Source organism: Coffea arabica, chromosome 1e (genome assembly GCF_036785885.1).
Source record: "Coffea arabica cultivar ET-39 chromosome 1e, Coffea Arabica ET-39 HiFi, whole genome shotgun sequence".
NCBI classification, from domain to species: domain Eukaryota; kingdom Viridiplantae; phylum Streptophyta; class Magnoliopsida; order Gentianales; family Rubiaceae; genus Coffea; species Coffea arabica.
Genome location: NC_092311.1, coordinates 46,355,851 through 46,371,938, shown reverse-complemented (window position 1 = coordinate 46,371,938; position 16,088 = coordinate 46,355,851). Strand labels below are relative to the sequence as shown.

The window sequence follows — 16,088 nt, the reverse complement described above, 5'->3', positions numbered from 1 at the left end:
TTATCTTCTCAATTACTTTTTTATCTCACATACATCACATCACAAAAAATGCTACAGTAAAAATATCTCAAATAACTTACAATATCCAAACAAACCCATTATTTTTGACACTTGTAGGATTCATAACCCCAGCGGCAAATTGACTTGCAAGTTGCCTACCCTCCCCCAATATATCTCCATATATATGCTGATAATTTTACTACTATTCTCAGCGAAATGGTTTCTAAAGAAAAATTCAATCCTAAACTGCATTAATTCAAGGAAACAAAAGGGTAGATACGGCACTTCACAAGAATGGATCCTTTGGGATATACGATGAGACTGATACTGTTCATTAGAATGGATGTGGCGAAATGGAATCCTATTATTTAATCTCCAAATTTTCAAAGTAGCCATTGGGAATCTCCATAAGCTCAGGGAGGCCATGAAAAATGTCAAACTCCTACCACTATATAAGCCCCATATGTATGACTTCTTCCCACAGCAACATAACAACAAGGCAAAAAGATTCTTCTCTTTGTCTATTAGCTAACCATACGCCATATTTGCAGCCTATAATCAGTTCTTAGTTCTTTCTTCAAGACAAAAAAATGGGCGACATTGAAGGTTCTCCAGGAAGCTCCATGCATGGAGTAACGGGCAGGGAACCAGTCCTTGCTTTCTCAGTTGCATCCCCAATGGCCCCAACTGATACAACAGCAAAATTTGACCTGCCGGTGGATTCTGAGCACAAGGCGAAAGTGTTCAAGCTCCTTTCTTTCGCCAACCCTCACATGAGAACCTTCCATCTCTCCTGGATTTCGTTCTTCACTTGCTTTGTCTCCACATTCGCAGCAGCCCCTCTTGTTCCCATCATCCGGGACAACCTGAATTTAACCAAACAGGATATCGGTAACGCTGGAGTTGCTTCCGTTTCTGGAAGTATTCTTTCCAGGCTTTGCATGGGTGCAATCTGCGACTTGCTCGGGCCGCGATACGGCTGTGCATTTCTCATCATGTTATCAGCTCCATCTGTATTTTGCATGTCATTTGTGTCAGATGCTGGCGGTTACATTGCCGTCCGGTTCATGATTGGATTCTCATTGGCTACTTTTGTGTCGTGCCAATATTGGATGAGCACGATGTTTAACAGTAAGATTATAGGCCTGGCGAATGGAACAGCAGCCGGTTGGGGTAATATGGGAGGCGGCGCAACTCAGCTTATAATGCCCCTGCTGTATGATGTGATCAAGAAAACAGGATCTACTCCCTTTACTGCCTGGAGGATTGCCTTCTTCATTCCTGGCTGGTGTCATGTGATCATGGGGATTTTGGTCCTGACTCTTGGACAAGACTTGCCTGATGGGAATCTTGGTGCTTTACAAAAGAAGGGTGAAGTCAAGAAAGACAATTTTACCAAGGTCAGTTAATGCAGCATACTGATTAAATATTATTCTTACTTACCTATGTAGTTTTATGTGAATTAATTTGTCTATAAGTTGACTAATTGTAAAATTGTAATTTCGTAACGCAGGTGATGTGGTATGCTGTAACAAACTACAGAACCTGGATTTTTGCGCTCCTTTATGGCTATTCAATGGGAGTTGAATTGTCAACTGATAATGTAGTTGCAGAATACTTCTATGATAGGTAAGTAGTTTTTTTTTTTTTTTTGTCTTTTTTAAAATCCCACGATCTGTCTGGTATAATATGCGAGAACTTTTGAAATAAAATGGATGATTCCTAACAGGTTTGATCTCAAGCTTCACACTGCTGGTGTAATCGCGGCCACATTCGGCTTAGCTAACATTGTTGCTCGTCCATTCGGTGGATTTTCTTCAGACTTTGCAGCAAGAAAGTTTGGGATGAGGGGGAGGTTATGGGCGCTTTGGATTCTACAAACTCTGGGTGGGGTTTTCTGCATCCTCCTCGGACGGGCTAATTCGCTTCCTATTGCCGTCACAATGATGATCCTCTTCTCTGTAGGAGCACAGGCCGCCTGTGGTGCTACTTTTGGAATCATTCCCTTCATCTCCAGAAGATCATTGGGCATAATATCAGGAATGACTGGAGCCGGTGGCAACTTCGGCTCTGGATTGACACAGCTGATTTTTTTCACAACCTCAAAATACACCACATCACAAGGTCTATCCTACATGGGGATAATGATAGTATGTTGCACTCTTCCGGTGACATTAGTCCATTTTCCACAATGGGGAAGCATGTTTTTGCCTCCATCAAAAGATGTGGTCAAGGGATCTGAAGAACATTATTATTCTTCTGAATACACTGAGGAGGAAAAGCAGAAGGGGATGCATCAAGGGAGTCTCAAATTTGCTGAAAATAGCAGATCGGAGAGGGGAAAGCGTGTTGCCTCAGCACCAACTCCACCAAATTCAACCCCAAACCATGTTTAATCAGTTACTATATTAAATACTACTTAGATGCAGGTGGACACCTCGAACCATACATTGGTGTGGGGTAATTTAAGGATGCTTACACCTATAGCTGACTCGGGGTTTTACTATCTTTCCAATGTATCGACCCAAACTACTCAAACTTGACAATTTTATATTGTCATGAGTATTGTGCATCAGTCATCATTTCAGAAATAACTAGACATCGACATATAAATTGCAAGACACATGCTTTCGTACGTAATCCCTTGATTACTATACAAGTAACTTGAACAAATCTGCTCATTTTTTACCTCCAAATTGTTGTTTCTTACTACATGTTGATGCAAGAAAAGAGGCCCCTTTTGATAGTTCTTGAGAAAGAACAAGTGGGAACCTAATTAGTCTAATCAAGATTCTTACTTTCTTTCTTAATATTAACCAAAGAGTTTGCAATTGGTTTGACTAAGTAATTTGTATACACGTTCTAATGTAGGATCATCCTTCCACTAATTTAACTACTACTTAATTTATGGAACTAAACGGAAATGTGAACTTCTTCTCCTTAAGCGGCCGGAAATGTATACATGCTCGCCTCCTCTGTATCGTTGAGATATGACCCACTCAACCAGCACTACACAATGCACTAAATCACTTAATTATATCTCCGTCAATTACCTACTAGTTTTACTAAATACTTTTAACAGAGAAAATTTTTAGATCAATTATTTTTTCTTTTGCACATCCTTTTTTTTTTTTTTTTTTTTAATTCAAGGGGAGACTCTAAACCTTCTGAAGGAAAAAGAAGAAAGGAGGGGACTAGAGAATCAAATTACAAAACTTAATAGACACTTGTATCTTCACAGGTCGCAGCTACTCCATGATCAATTACTAGACCTTCATTATTGCCATACAGCCCTTCTAAGTTGGATTAGGGCTTGTAAAATTGTTAAACTTAAGAGTAAATCTTATATACACTGACAGTGTATACACTATCACCGTTGAATTCATGAAAGTGTAAAGGTCCTAATAAGAATCATCAAAAAGCACTTTTTGTGTCTCAATCTGAAACGCGAATAATTGGAACAACAACTCAAAATATTTCAAATACATGTATATTTACAGTTGTACATATATAGCAGCAAAAAAATCCAGTAATATAATTATGATCAACAATTATACAAAAGCATAGATAAATGTGTGAGGTTAGACATCATGTGGTACAATTATGATCAACAATTTTAGATCATATACAACACGGCAGCTTCCTAGTTTCTTTTTTGGTCGAAATCTGCATTGAGGATCGGCTTCTTGTAAATAGGATAGGCCAACAACTATTATTGACTTGGTACGCGGAAAAGTGTAGCACTATTAGTACCATAGTCTATAGTATGCAGACTTTAGAGCGAACGGAGAAAATGATACCCAGTGAAGGATCGTGATTAGTTTTAAAAACCACTCTACTGCTAATTTAAGTCCCAAAACAGGCTCAAGGAAATTTTTCGATGAGCATGTTATTTGAAACTACAATTGCAGTATATAAATTCATTTATGAACTGCATAACTTTTTCTTAAAAAATAAAAAAATAAAACCAACTTTTGATATGGTGGAAGGTTTGGCATGAACCACCATTTGTTTATCCTTACAAATCAAAATGAATACTTGAGTTTTATGATGCTTAATGCAAAAAATTCTAGTGGTCTTTTTTTTTTGTGAGTAAGATAGTGGTCAAAATAGATGATTGAGGATTTAAGGGATGCTCAGTTTAACGACAAACCTGGTAATTGTCATAGAGTATATTGTTTCAAGAAACATCTAAGTCAACCAACTACCACGCATATTCCCTCGTCAAAAAGAAATAGCAAAGAAGATAAATACCCTATTCCAAAAAAAAAAAGAATAACAATTTGTAAACACCTATCATTGATGAATAAAGTTCACCAATAACAAATTCATTCAACAACTTTTTTCTCAAAAGAAAATCCAATTCATCCAAGTGTATGATGGAACAGACATAGAATTCGTATAAGCAGGATAATGTTCTAATGTGAAAGCATATATGTCAACAACCATGAAATAAACTTATTACCCCCCCCCCCCCCCTTTTTTTTAACTTACCATCGTTGAACTAGCATAAACCTTAAAGTTGGCTAAGGCAGTCAAAATGGTACGCGGCAGAACTTCATTTTGATCATTCAATAGTTTGATGAGATGCTTTCGAAGGGTTTATTGATCCCGTGATCCCATCCTTTGAGGTAACTGATGAGACTATGAAATTGTTATGTGTTTTTCTTTCGCATTTGTTAGTTTCAATACCAAAAAAATATTACTGTGCTCAGTAACTATCTATAGGCTATCTTTTCACAACATCAACTGCTTAATCAGTACAAATAGAAACGCTGCTTTCCTAAATATCAGCAAGAAGAAAGGCAGTAATTAACATATAGTACTTCTTAACATTTGCCACCATACTTCTAGCCTAGTATTCTCAGTAAGAATGGCAGATATTGAAGGTTCTCCAGGCAGCTCTATGCATGGAGTAACTGGCAAAGAACAAACTTTTGCCTTTTCTGTTGCTTCATCAGATGTCCCGACTGATACAACTGCAAAGTTTCATTTGCCAATTGATTCTGAACATAAGGCCAAAGTATTCAAGTTCTTTTCTTTTGCCAACCCCCACATGAGAACCTTTCACCTCTCTTGGATCTCTTTCTTCACTTGTTTCTTCTCAACCTTTGCAGCAGCTCTCTTGTTCCAATCATCCGGGATAACCTTGACAAAACAAGAAATCGGTAATGCCGGAGTTGCTTCGGGTTCTGGAAGCAGTTTGTGACTTGTTAGGGCCAAGATATGGACGTGCCTTTCTTATCATTCCCATTATTGTGGATCCGAATAGACTGAGGAAGAGAAGAAGAAAGGCATGCACCAAAACAGTCTCAAGTTTGCAGAGAATAGCAAATCTGAGGGTGGGAGACATGTTGCACCCATGGTTCGAAGACTCAGCCGAGCGTCACCGTCTCGGCCCTCGCCGGTGCAATACTGTGACGAAACGATACCGAGACACTTAATTCGCCGAGATGTCACCGTGGAGGGTTGAAACGGTCGAGTCACACCGAATCACTCCGAATCATCCCGAATCAACTCGAATTTTTATTATTGTTACTAAATTTTTAATTATTTTTGTTTATCCTATTTTTTAGAATTTTTAGAATATTAAATATTTAAAAAATTCGCATCTCGCCGAGATCGCAACCGATATACCGAGACCGATGTGGAACGGTTCAAGCCGCGATCGAAACCGCGACCGTGACTTTGAACCATGGTTGCACCCTCACCAACTCCCCCGAATTCAACACCATCCAACACTTAGAACAGGATCAAATGTATCACTATCAGGAGTACTAGAATCTGTACTAGTAAAACCATAGAATTACCAAGGTTGTGTGACTGTTTCTGCATCTTCGCTTCATCTATGATCTATCTCATTGTGTTCACAATACAGTTCTTGTAACAGACAACCGAGTTAAATCCATTGCATATATGGTGGCAAAAAATGTTATATGTTCCACATAAAAGTTTACTGATTAGATTTTCTCAAAGACTGGGAAGAGCACTCATGTCTAAACTCAAAAACAACAAGAACTCATGACTCATCATGAGTAAAAATTGTGTCCTTATCCATATACTCCCTCGAGCAAGCTAGAAATTACTACTGTTACTACTTGTTTGCAATGGCATGATGTGTCAATTGGAGATGTCTGCATGAAGGAATCTGGTTTGCTTCCGAAATTGTCAGAATCATGTGAATATTCGATCCTGGAATCTTTCAGATATTAAATCTCAATTTACGCGGTTTGGTTTACCTCAATAAACTAAACTAATAATATGTGCTACTGAAATGGCAGTCGAATACAGGTGGAGAAAATAAAGTAGAATATTTCAAGGTTCTCAATTATATATCCGAAAGTAGGAGTTGACTTTTTGTGATTAATCAGAAATTATTAAAATAAGATGCATGACTAGTTTATTTGAAGTTATATCCAGAGTTCTTGGAGAGATGACATTATATACCTGAGTTATTGCTGCAAGTCTTGAGGGCTTAACAACTGGCAAAGAAATGATTTTTCTTCATTAAAATAATCATTCAGGCAAGCCTGAGAATTTATAGTTTATATCAAATGTAGGAGGTTTCAAGCCTACTCACCTCCTTGATACCTCGAGGCTGTTTGGGCTAATGTTACGCGGCAAGCAGCAACTTCTGAGGCTGGCATTCCAGAAGAATTATCAAGTTTCGACCCTTGGCAGTATGCATTGCACAAGAGTATAAAATAAGTATCCAAATGAATCACAGAAAAACCATTTTAAATTCATTTCTAGATGATTCTTGGTAGTTCTTGATGATAGTTGAAATTGGAATTGAATCAGCCCTGGCCCTCTGATCAGTCTACGGGGCAAAGGGCTCTGATCAGTCTATGGTCCTCGACAAAGGGCACTATGCAGCTTCTGTTTTATTTGTAATGCTAGTAGAAAAAAGCTGATTATTCTATAACATGCAAAATGAGTGGAATTGAATTCAGAGGAAAAGAAGAAAAAAAAAGGGGGGGGGGGGTTGAGAGTAGAAACGGGCGGCTACCAGAATATATACACAAGTCAATGGTAACATTTACATTATTCTTAGAGTTATGCCACAGGAAAGCCAAACTAGTATGTTAAGGAGATTAAAAGAGAAATTTACCAGTAGATTGGAGGAGTTACACCAATGTTTTGAAACTCGGACCGTTAATTGAATCGGTGAGGTGTTTGGATCAAGATTCAATCGATTGGACCGATTTAATCATGGTTCAATGAATTTTTTAAAAATTAATTTATATAAATATATATGTACAAATAAGACTTTATATGATGAAAAGTTTAATATTTTCAAAGAACTTGGATTTTCACAAATAAAATTTTAAATTATAAATTACAACAAATAAATTTTATCTTAGTCTCAATTGTATCTATCAAAAAATAATCTTAAATCCAACCCAAAAATACCACAATATTCTAAAATTATACAAAATTCACGTCCATGGGAATTAGACATTGTGAATTTAAATTTTTAATTCACATTTTTGGAATTTAGAGATTGCAAATTTTTAAAAAAAAAAGAAGTTTGGAGTTTAGAGGAATTCAGGAAAATAGAAAATAGAGATGCAAACTTGATAAGAGGCAAAAAATGAGAAGAAAGTAAGTGAATGTGGCATTTAATAATTAGTTTTTAGGGTTAAGGAAAAACCTATTCTTTATATATATATATATATATATTTCAACTTAATAGACAAAAACAAAAAAAATCACCAGTTCAATGGTTCAATCCGGTTCAAATGGTTTTTACTAGTTTTTAAGTCCAGTCAAGCCAAGGTATGTATCGGACTGGAGCTATGACCGGTTCGCAGTCCGTCCGGTTTTCAAAACAATGAGTTATACTATTGCATACATCCTTACTTGAATTGTAATTACCAAGGATACTAAGTAATACTAGAGTTAGGAGCTATGATAATGAGTAAACCTATGTTTTCAAACTCGGACCAGTTGAACCGGAAAATCAGCTAGATGTCTGATCCGAGTGTTTCTAAAAAACCATTTGTTTAAAATTCGGTCAAATCTAGTCAAAAATCGGGTTGGACCAGAAACCAATGAAACTGGTGAGAACCGGAGTTTTTCATTTTCTTTTTTCTGCTTACCCTTTTTTTTCCTTTTCACTCTAACATGCAAACCCATCTTCCTCCTTAGAACAAGATCCATCATATCTAATCTTAAATGCATTTATTGAACAAAATCTAATCACAGTCGTATTAAAAAAGTGAAAAAGAAATAAAATAGTAAAAAAAAAGAGTTCAAGAAGAAAGAATTAAAAAAAAAAGATAAAAATTTTATATTTTGTGAGTTTGAGGAGAAAAGACTAGCACTATGAAATCTGGAACGGAAAATGGAAAAAAATAAAAGAAAGAAAGAGTATGAAGAAAAAGAAGTTGCAAGGGAAGAAAAGATAGAAGCAGAACAAGAATGGCAACGTGAGTGCTGCAACGTGAGTGCTTTAGGCTTAGAGTCAAAGAAGAAATACAAGAAATATTTTGAAACAATTTTATGTTTTGACCTCTAAAGTATCTCAAAATTGTTGACATACTCAGAAATATTTTACAGTTTATAGATAGTCCTAAATTTTAGTGCTGTATTTCAAATAAATCTCCAAAATTAATTCTAAACAATGAAATAGACATCAAATCATATGAAATACTAGTTGATTATTCTATTTTTTTTTGTATTTCTTGTTAAATAATTTTGAAACATCAAACATGTACTAATATACCTTGCTTGATATTAACCTATGGGTAGACATTTTACATAATACTTTAATTTTAATTAAATTATATTAATGACATCATGCTAACGTCATCCGATTTTTGACACCAATCAAATCCGATTAGACCCATTGATTCCTGACCCTGAACTCTACTGAGTCTTTATCCGGTTTGAGTTTCAAAACACTGGAATAAACCACGTATTTTTCATTTTTTCTCTAGTTGCCCTTTCATTTTGTCAGTTGCCTAATCTTTGGGCTGCATCATCTTATTCGTGGAACAACACCCTTTGGACGGTTACAAATACGTCCAAGCCTAATTTTTCATGTTATGGATAGTCCTAAAAGGCAATGGGCCTGAAACAAAAACCTGTAGACATCAAAAGATAAATTTTTTTGTGGACTTTAAAGGTCACAAAGTACAGAAAAATTACAGTAAAAGGATAACGGATATTAACAGATAAACCCTTTTATGTAAACAGAAGCAAAAGTGTATATACATTATTATTCAGGAATTATGGGCAGTAATGTGCATCTAAATTGCCAGAAACTCTTAACTTTCAGGAGAAGTACTAGTTGTTTGTGGAGACTCTTCTCTGCACTTGTTCCACATATTTTCAAGATTACTAGCCCAAAAAAAAAAGGAAACCCAAGTTAAATCAAGGTTTATTATTCCATTTTGAATAGTTTCCTTCTCTGTTTCCTCTTTCCTCTTTTATCTGTTTTTTTTTTTTTTTTACTGACTTTTCCTGCCAAAAAACTACCGAACAAAGTTACACTTTTTGGCCAATGTTTGATTGGGGGATCAAATCCGATTGTTAACATTAAATGTTAGGAATTTCTAACTTCTCAAATTAGGGCTGTTTGGTGCACTGTCTCATCCAGAGGTGGTTTAGTCCTTTTAAATTTCTAATGACTCCATTGAACTTGTTCCCTTCCCCTACAAATAAATAAGAGTAAATATAAATATAGATATAGAATGTTAACGTTTGACCAAAAAAAAAAGTCCGTGTAACTATCTATAAATAAAAATAAAAAATGCCAAAGATGTGGAAAGCCATTTTCAAGTTTGCATAATCCAATATTGAGAAAAGAAAAAAGAAAACGGAAAAAAAAATATTTGCATAACCCCACATCAATAGACAAGTTGGCAATGTAAGTTGGGATCAAGGGCTCTCCCGTTGAATTATTTATTATCAGATTATATAAATTCTTACAATATTTAGTATAAAATGGTATAATTTTGATATAAACATGAATTTGTCAATTCATGCAATTAAATTAGAGTAAAAAAATCATGATTACACCAAAATTATAACAAAAATTATTATAATTACATGAATCGGATCAAACTAGATAAAAATCAGCCACGGAGACCCCCAGTCCCGTAAGCTGCCGATCCAAATCTGATCCAAAATCCAAATATGATCGAATACGAATTCAATCCATATCCATTAGCACTCAGATTAGATTAACTATCAATTCTCTGATACAATATGACGGGTTGATCATGACGTGCGCCATAATAAAAAGTCAATATTGTACCTACAGAATTTCGTAACTAAAAGAGTTTGAAAATTAGTTACTTTAAATTTTGCAACGATAATTTTAGTTCTTTTTTTTTTTCAATAGTGTACCCACTTACCTTTGACAAATTGACAAATCTTTAATTCATTTGAAATATGTTCAAGTCATACAATCATTTAATCATCGTGGCATTAGGTGAGATATGTACACATCCTGGATTGAAAATTTCACCACCAGATATAATTATATATTTTATCCTACCTCAAATTTGTGAGAATTTGCGCTAGGCATTTTTAAAGCTTTTAGGTTGTATATTACTTGTAAATATTTAGATTAATTATTTTGAAATATAAATCTATATAAAAAATTCGTCTTACTAATATCAAGATTCCCTAATACTTTTTTTGGGCAAATTACATTTTACCCCCTATGATTTAGTTTTTTGTACATAACCCCTCTATGGTTTCAAAAATCATACATAACCCCCTCATAGTTTGAACTAAAGTGACGAAAATGATCATTCGTAATGGAACCTTTAAAAATATCAAAATTACCCTTATTTAAAAATTAAAATGGTTAAAGTGACCAAAATATACAAACATAATATACATGACGCACTAACCCCGTATGATTTTATATTTTACCATATAACCCCCTTATAGTTTAATGCTTTACCATATAACCCCCTTATAGTTTTTAAAATATACACATAACCCCCCCTTTGGTTAATAAATAATTTTCAACTTTATATTCCGTTACTTTGACATTTTAATCCAAACCATGAGGGAGATATGTATAGTTTTGAAACCATGGAAGGTTATGTACAAAAAATACTAAACTACAGGGGGGTAAAGTGTAATTTGCCCTTTCTTTTTTTTCAAATTGTAGGGACAAAACTGTCAAAAATCGAACTCCCATTTGGAAATTGGAAATCCTATGTTATTATATGTTACATGTTAAGAGTGTGATATGTAAAATATTTTTTCGAGGAATAAACAGATTTTATTTAAATTAGTCAACATTGTAATTTCAGTAGGTGGTTTATCTTTATTTATTGCTTTACCTAGAGAGAGAGAGAGGGAGGGGCAAAAACAAAACATTTTTGTCAATTTCTTTGCACCAAGCCAAATGTACGGTACCGTAGCCACCGTACATTTGGTTGACTTGAGATATTAAATATGATAGTGACTTGAGGATAGTCTCCTAGTATAAGCTTCTTCATGTTCATGCACCATGCCAACACGCTGCCAAAATTGCCAAAAGATTCCAAAATTTCAATAACATTGAGCGTAGAAATTTCTCACACCTCAATATGTTAAAAAAGTTTTTGTTTTCCTCATGCTAAAAGGTCAACGTTGCAGTACAATTGGAGGTGATTTTAAAGTTGTATTCTAGAGAAACGTATTACTAATGTAATGACATTAGTCAAGCTTCAATGACGATTATAAGGGTTATGAAAGGGTCCTTGCTTATCTATCATAACAGACCTACCGTGTTTAAAAATTTCTTTATATGAATCACAAGGGCGTAGACGTATAAAAGTAAGAAAAATGAAATAATAGTCAATGAAGTCGCTTGCCCAGCCCAGGTAGCTCGTCTCGTGTGTTACTCCTCTTTAGAATATGATCACCAAGGATCGAATTCCGAAGTTAAGGTGTATGAGAGGAATGGGCCTCTCCTCTCAGACCGTAAGAGATTAGTCGGGTTGAAAAGTCGGATACCCCTATGTCGAAAAAAAAAAGTCAATGAAGTCGCTAAAAGCAAAAGAAAAAAAAAAAGTCAATGAAGCCACTAAAAGCAAAATGTTACAGATAAATGGTAGTATTCAATCCAGTCTGATGAAGAAATAATTTTTTTTATAGCTGATGAAGATAGATAAAATAATACAGAACGAGGGCCTCCGAATTCATCTCTTCCAAAGCTGCCATCGTCCCCCTCTGCCATTTCCAAGTGCATGAAGCCGTCGGACATAAAGACTTGAATATTACAGCAATGATAAACGTTTTAAGTGTCAGTGTCAAGAGTGCAATTGATTATAGTTAACAAGTTCAAAAATGGCTGCGTCAGTTGACGATAACAGGCTGCTAATGGTGAGAAGAGAAACAGGCCAAATGCTGTCAGCTGAGTTGAAAATGTCATACGATCCAGTTTTACCCGTAAAAGTTTGTCCAACTTAATTACCATTTGTTATTTGACATCCAATGAGAATCAATTTATTTCGCAAACTTTGATCTGAAGTTTTAACTTGTTGAGAAGAATTTCACTCCAAACCGTTAAACTTACTGATGAGTTTGGACCTAGTCGCAGTTTTGTCAGTCAAGAACTTCTTCCACATGAAATGGAACTCACACCCTTGGCTACTCTTGATTGCTCATGCAAAAGTCAATTCTCCCTATGCTTTGAGTGCTGTCGCGGATTGTAGGCAACCAACCGCACATCATGGACAAAAAAATTTCACCTACACGTAATTATTAATTCTCCTACATCAAATTTGTTATAATTGTGCCAGGTATTTTTCTGTTATTTGTAAATTTTAGCTTAATAATTTTGAGAACACACACACATATTCTTTCAGGGGAGTTCTACAGCCCCTCTCCCCTTTGGGGTACTATACCAATGAGTTTACATTTATCGTTGGATATAAAATAAGAGTTATTAACTCTTAAATTATTTTAAGAATTTAAATCATTAAAAATGATGTGATAAGATATAAGTGGATTCGAATCACGAGTACCACGCCCAAGAGGAATTGTAACATGTTCCATTCTTGCAAATTGATACTACAAAACTGTCAAAATTTGAAATTATATTTCTATATATATATATATATATATATATATATATATATATATATATATATATATATATATATATTTTTCCCGCTAAACTCCTATGTTGTATGTTATATGTTAAGAGCGGGATATAAAAGTATTTGTTCGAAGGAATAAAGGGAATTTATTTAAATTAGTGATATTTGTACATGCAATAGGTGATGGATCTGTATTTATTACTTTTCCAATAGAATAGGAAAATAAAAAGATAAGAAACATTTTTTGTCAATTCCTTCTGTCGTTGCACAAAAGGTCCCTTTCCAAAAGTACTAGGCGTTTTGAAATGTACGGTATTGCGCTGGCCGTACTTTTCGTTGACTTGAGATATTTAAACACGATCTGTTTTAAATGGTTGTTGGTTTTAAGTAATCCAAATCATAGGCAACGTAGAGGGGGGTAACCAGATTTGACTCTTCTACAATAAATTTTCTCTTTATACCCGACAATACACATCTAGATGCATGATATTGTATCTTCTTTCATTATAAAGATAAGTATTTTTATTTATTAGTAAAATCTATGATCATTTTAAATTTAATTAATCATAATTCTTATTAATAAATAAAAACACATATCATACATTCAAATATGAATTGTGAGAAACGAAGAGAAAATCCGAAGCCAAGTCCGGGGACAGCTACCCATGAGGAAGTCCGGTACTCCTCTGATGCCTCATTCATTCTTCTTTCTGAGCTTTCACAAAACCCTATTTAAACATGACAGGGACCTTTGTGGGTGGAGTACAGTACAGTTTTCTACGCGATCAAGCCAACATGCAGCAAAAAGATTCCAAAATTTCAGCAACGCTCGAGCCCAGAAATTTCTGAGAAATTACAAACACCTTGCAATCAAAAGGAAAAAAACAAAATTGTTTTCGTCATAGGAAAAGGTCAACATTGCCATACTATTGGAGGTTACTTTGTGAGTTTAAAGTCCTATTTGTCAAAAACATATTACCAAGGAAATGATACTAGTCAAGCTTCATTGACGATTATGAGGATCATACCATATTTGAAGTTTTCTTAGATTAATGATTTCAATAGTCCTATCGTATTTAGTTACTCAGCTTGTAAAAGTATCTATTATGTTCCTTAACTAATAAGTTTGATTATACATGGTTCATCCAAAGCCAAATTTAAATATGATAACTTTTACTCCCTACGTTTGAATTTATATCTGCTTTGCTCCCTGCGTTTAAAAATAAGGCATATTACACCCTTTTAATTGGTTTGATTAAGTATATACTAGTTAGCTAACTTGGCTAACCAAAAATAACAATTGTATCTTTCTAGCAATTTACATAAACTTAAAAAAAAAAAAAAGTTACTCTTTAGCAAATATCAAGAGTAATATTATCTTATGTTAACGGAAGTTTGCTAACTTTATTTATTGAAAGGGTAAAATACTAAAAACCTCCTATGCTTTTCACTAAAGTTATCATACCTTTATTGTTGAAAAAAAAAAAAAATCTTAAGAATCTACCTATGCTTTAAAATGGTTTATGAACTTGGACCGGACCCATATGTTAGACAGAAGTGCATGAAATTCCAACAATTACCTCTCTCAAATGTTTATATTACCATTGCTCTTTTTTCTTTTTTCTTTTTTTTTGCGTAGGTTTATATTGCCATTGGCTTTTGTTCTACATTTTCAAGTTTTCCCTTTTTCCTTTCCTTCTTCTTGTATTACCTCAGCCCAACTCTATTAGAATGTTCATTTAACCCGCAATACTCTTCACGTTCCCTCACCGCTGTCACTACTCCCTCCAAAACTCTTCCCCTGACCAGTGACCACCACCACGGCCGCTGCCATTACCACCCTTCTCTTGAACGGAATATTACTAAGCAGTGGTAATCTCCTGGTTCATTTGGTAAGCAAGAGAAAGAAAGACGAACTGGAGATATACGAGGAATTAGAGCTCAATTTCCAAAATCCCTCTTGAAAAGATTCACGGCTCCACCAGCGGAACTACTTGTACCGCTTCCTTGTCAAGGAGTACCTTTTCCATTGTTTATTTGGTTTGGGTGTAGTTTCGTTTTCTTCCTGTTAGTGAAATTAGTCAACTATTATATTCGTAACCAACACTATGAAAAGGCGTTAACATGACTTATATCTGAATTTAGAGGGTGAAAATAGACATGAAATCAAACCTCAATGGGCAAAATGAAAATAATCATGCCTAGATTTGTCTTAGAGGGACCATTTAGAACCCGAGTTCATAATTAAGGAGATGTAGTAATTGACATTTTTAAAAGTTGAGAGACCAAATAGGATCATGTGTACAAGTTGAAGGACTACTGAATGTCACAGCAATGATAAACTTTTTAGTGGCCAGAATGCAATTGATTACTATAATTTACAAGTTCATAAATAGCTAACTGGCTAGTGATAGTGAAAAGAGAAATTGGCTACGTTGAATGTCATAAAATCCAATTTTTCCCGTCAAAGTTTGTCCACCTTACCATTTGTTATTTGTCCTTAAAAGTGCAATTCATATCAAATATAAAAAAAGGAAAATTTTATTTGCACTCCCATTTTTGTTATTCATACTCCCACTATCATTTTAATAATATAGTTTTCATTATTAGATTATATGATAAAACAAATGGTAGGAGTGCAAATAATAAAAAATAGAGTGTAAATAACATTTCCTTCAAAAAAATGTTTTAGCTTATTAACACAAATTTCGCTCCACCCAATTAATAATCTAAATCAGACTGTGAAAATTATTGAGTAGGACGTGTACAAATTGGAGTATCAAAAGCAAAGCTACAGTTTACATATGTACATCTAAATTTGTGAGATGCATATAGCTAGAAAAGAAAAAAAAAACAAATTTTAATTAATAGTTTAAAAAACTTAACTTCGTGTATCTTTTCCAGAATCTGAGAATTTTCAGCTTGGAAGGTAATTAACACGATTGCACTTGCCACAACATTTTTCGGCGAAAGACTCCATATATCTTAAGTACTTCTTCCACATGAAAAGGGATTCACGTTGTTGAAACAGGA

General features: G+C 34.6%; 1 protein-coding gene across 1 annotated transcript; it reads left to right on the top strand.

Moving 5' to 3' along the window:
* The first annotated feature begins 495 nt into the window (after positions 1–495).
* LOC113689630 (high-affinity nitrate transporter 2.1-like) lies at positions 496–2,623 on the top strand. Its single transcript, XM_027207378.2, has 3 exons — positions 496–1,400; positions 1,514–1,629; positions 1,730–2,623. The coding sequence occupies exons 1-3, from the start codon at positions 591–593 to the stop codon at positions 2,394–2,396; spliced, it is 1,593 nt and encodes a 530-aa protein (XP_027063179.2). The 5' UTR covers positions 496–590; the 3' UTR covers positions 2,397–2,623.
* Positions 2,624–16,088: the final 13,465 nt, after the last annotated feature.

Excerpts from the sequence above, each read along its gene's own strand:
- LOC113689630 (XM_027207378.2), top strand. The coding sequence starts at position 591 with ATGGGCGACATTGAAGGTTCTCCAGGAAGCTCCATGCATGGAGTAACG. Across the intron at positions 1,401-1,513 it reads AGAAAGACAATTTTACCAAG|GTGATGTGGTATGCTGTAAC; the intron begins GTCAGTTAATGC and ends TTCGTAACGCAG. Across the intron at positions 1,630-1,729 it reads GCAGAATACTTCTATGATAG|GTTTGATCTCAAGCTTCACA; the intron begins GTAAGTAGTTTT and ends GATTCCTAACAG.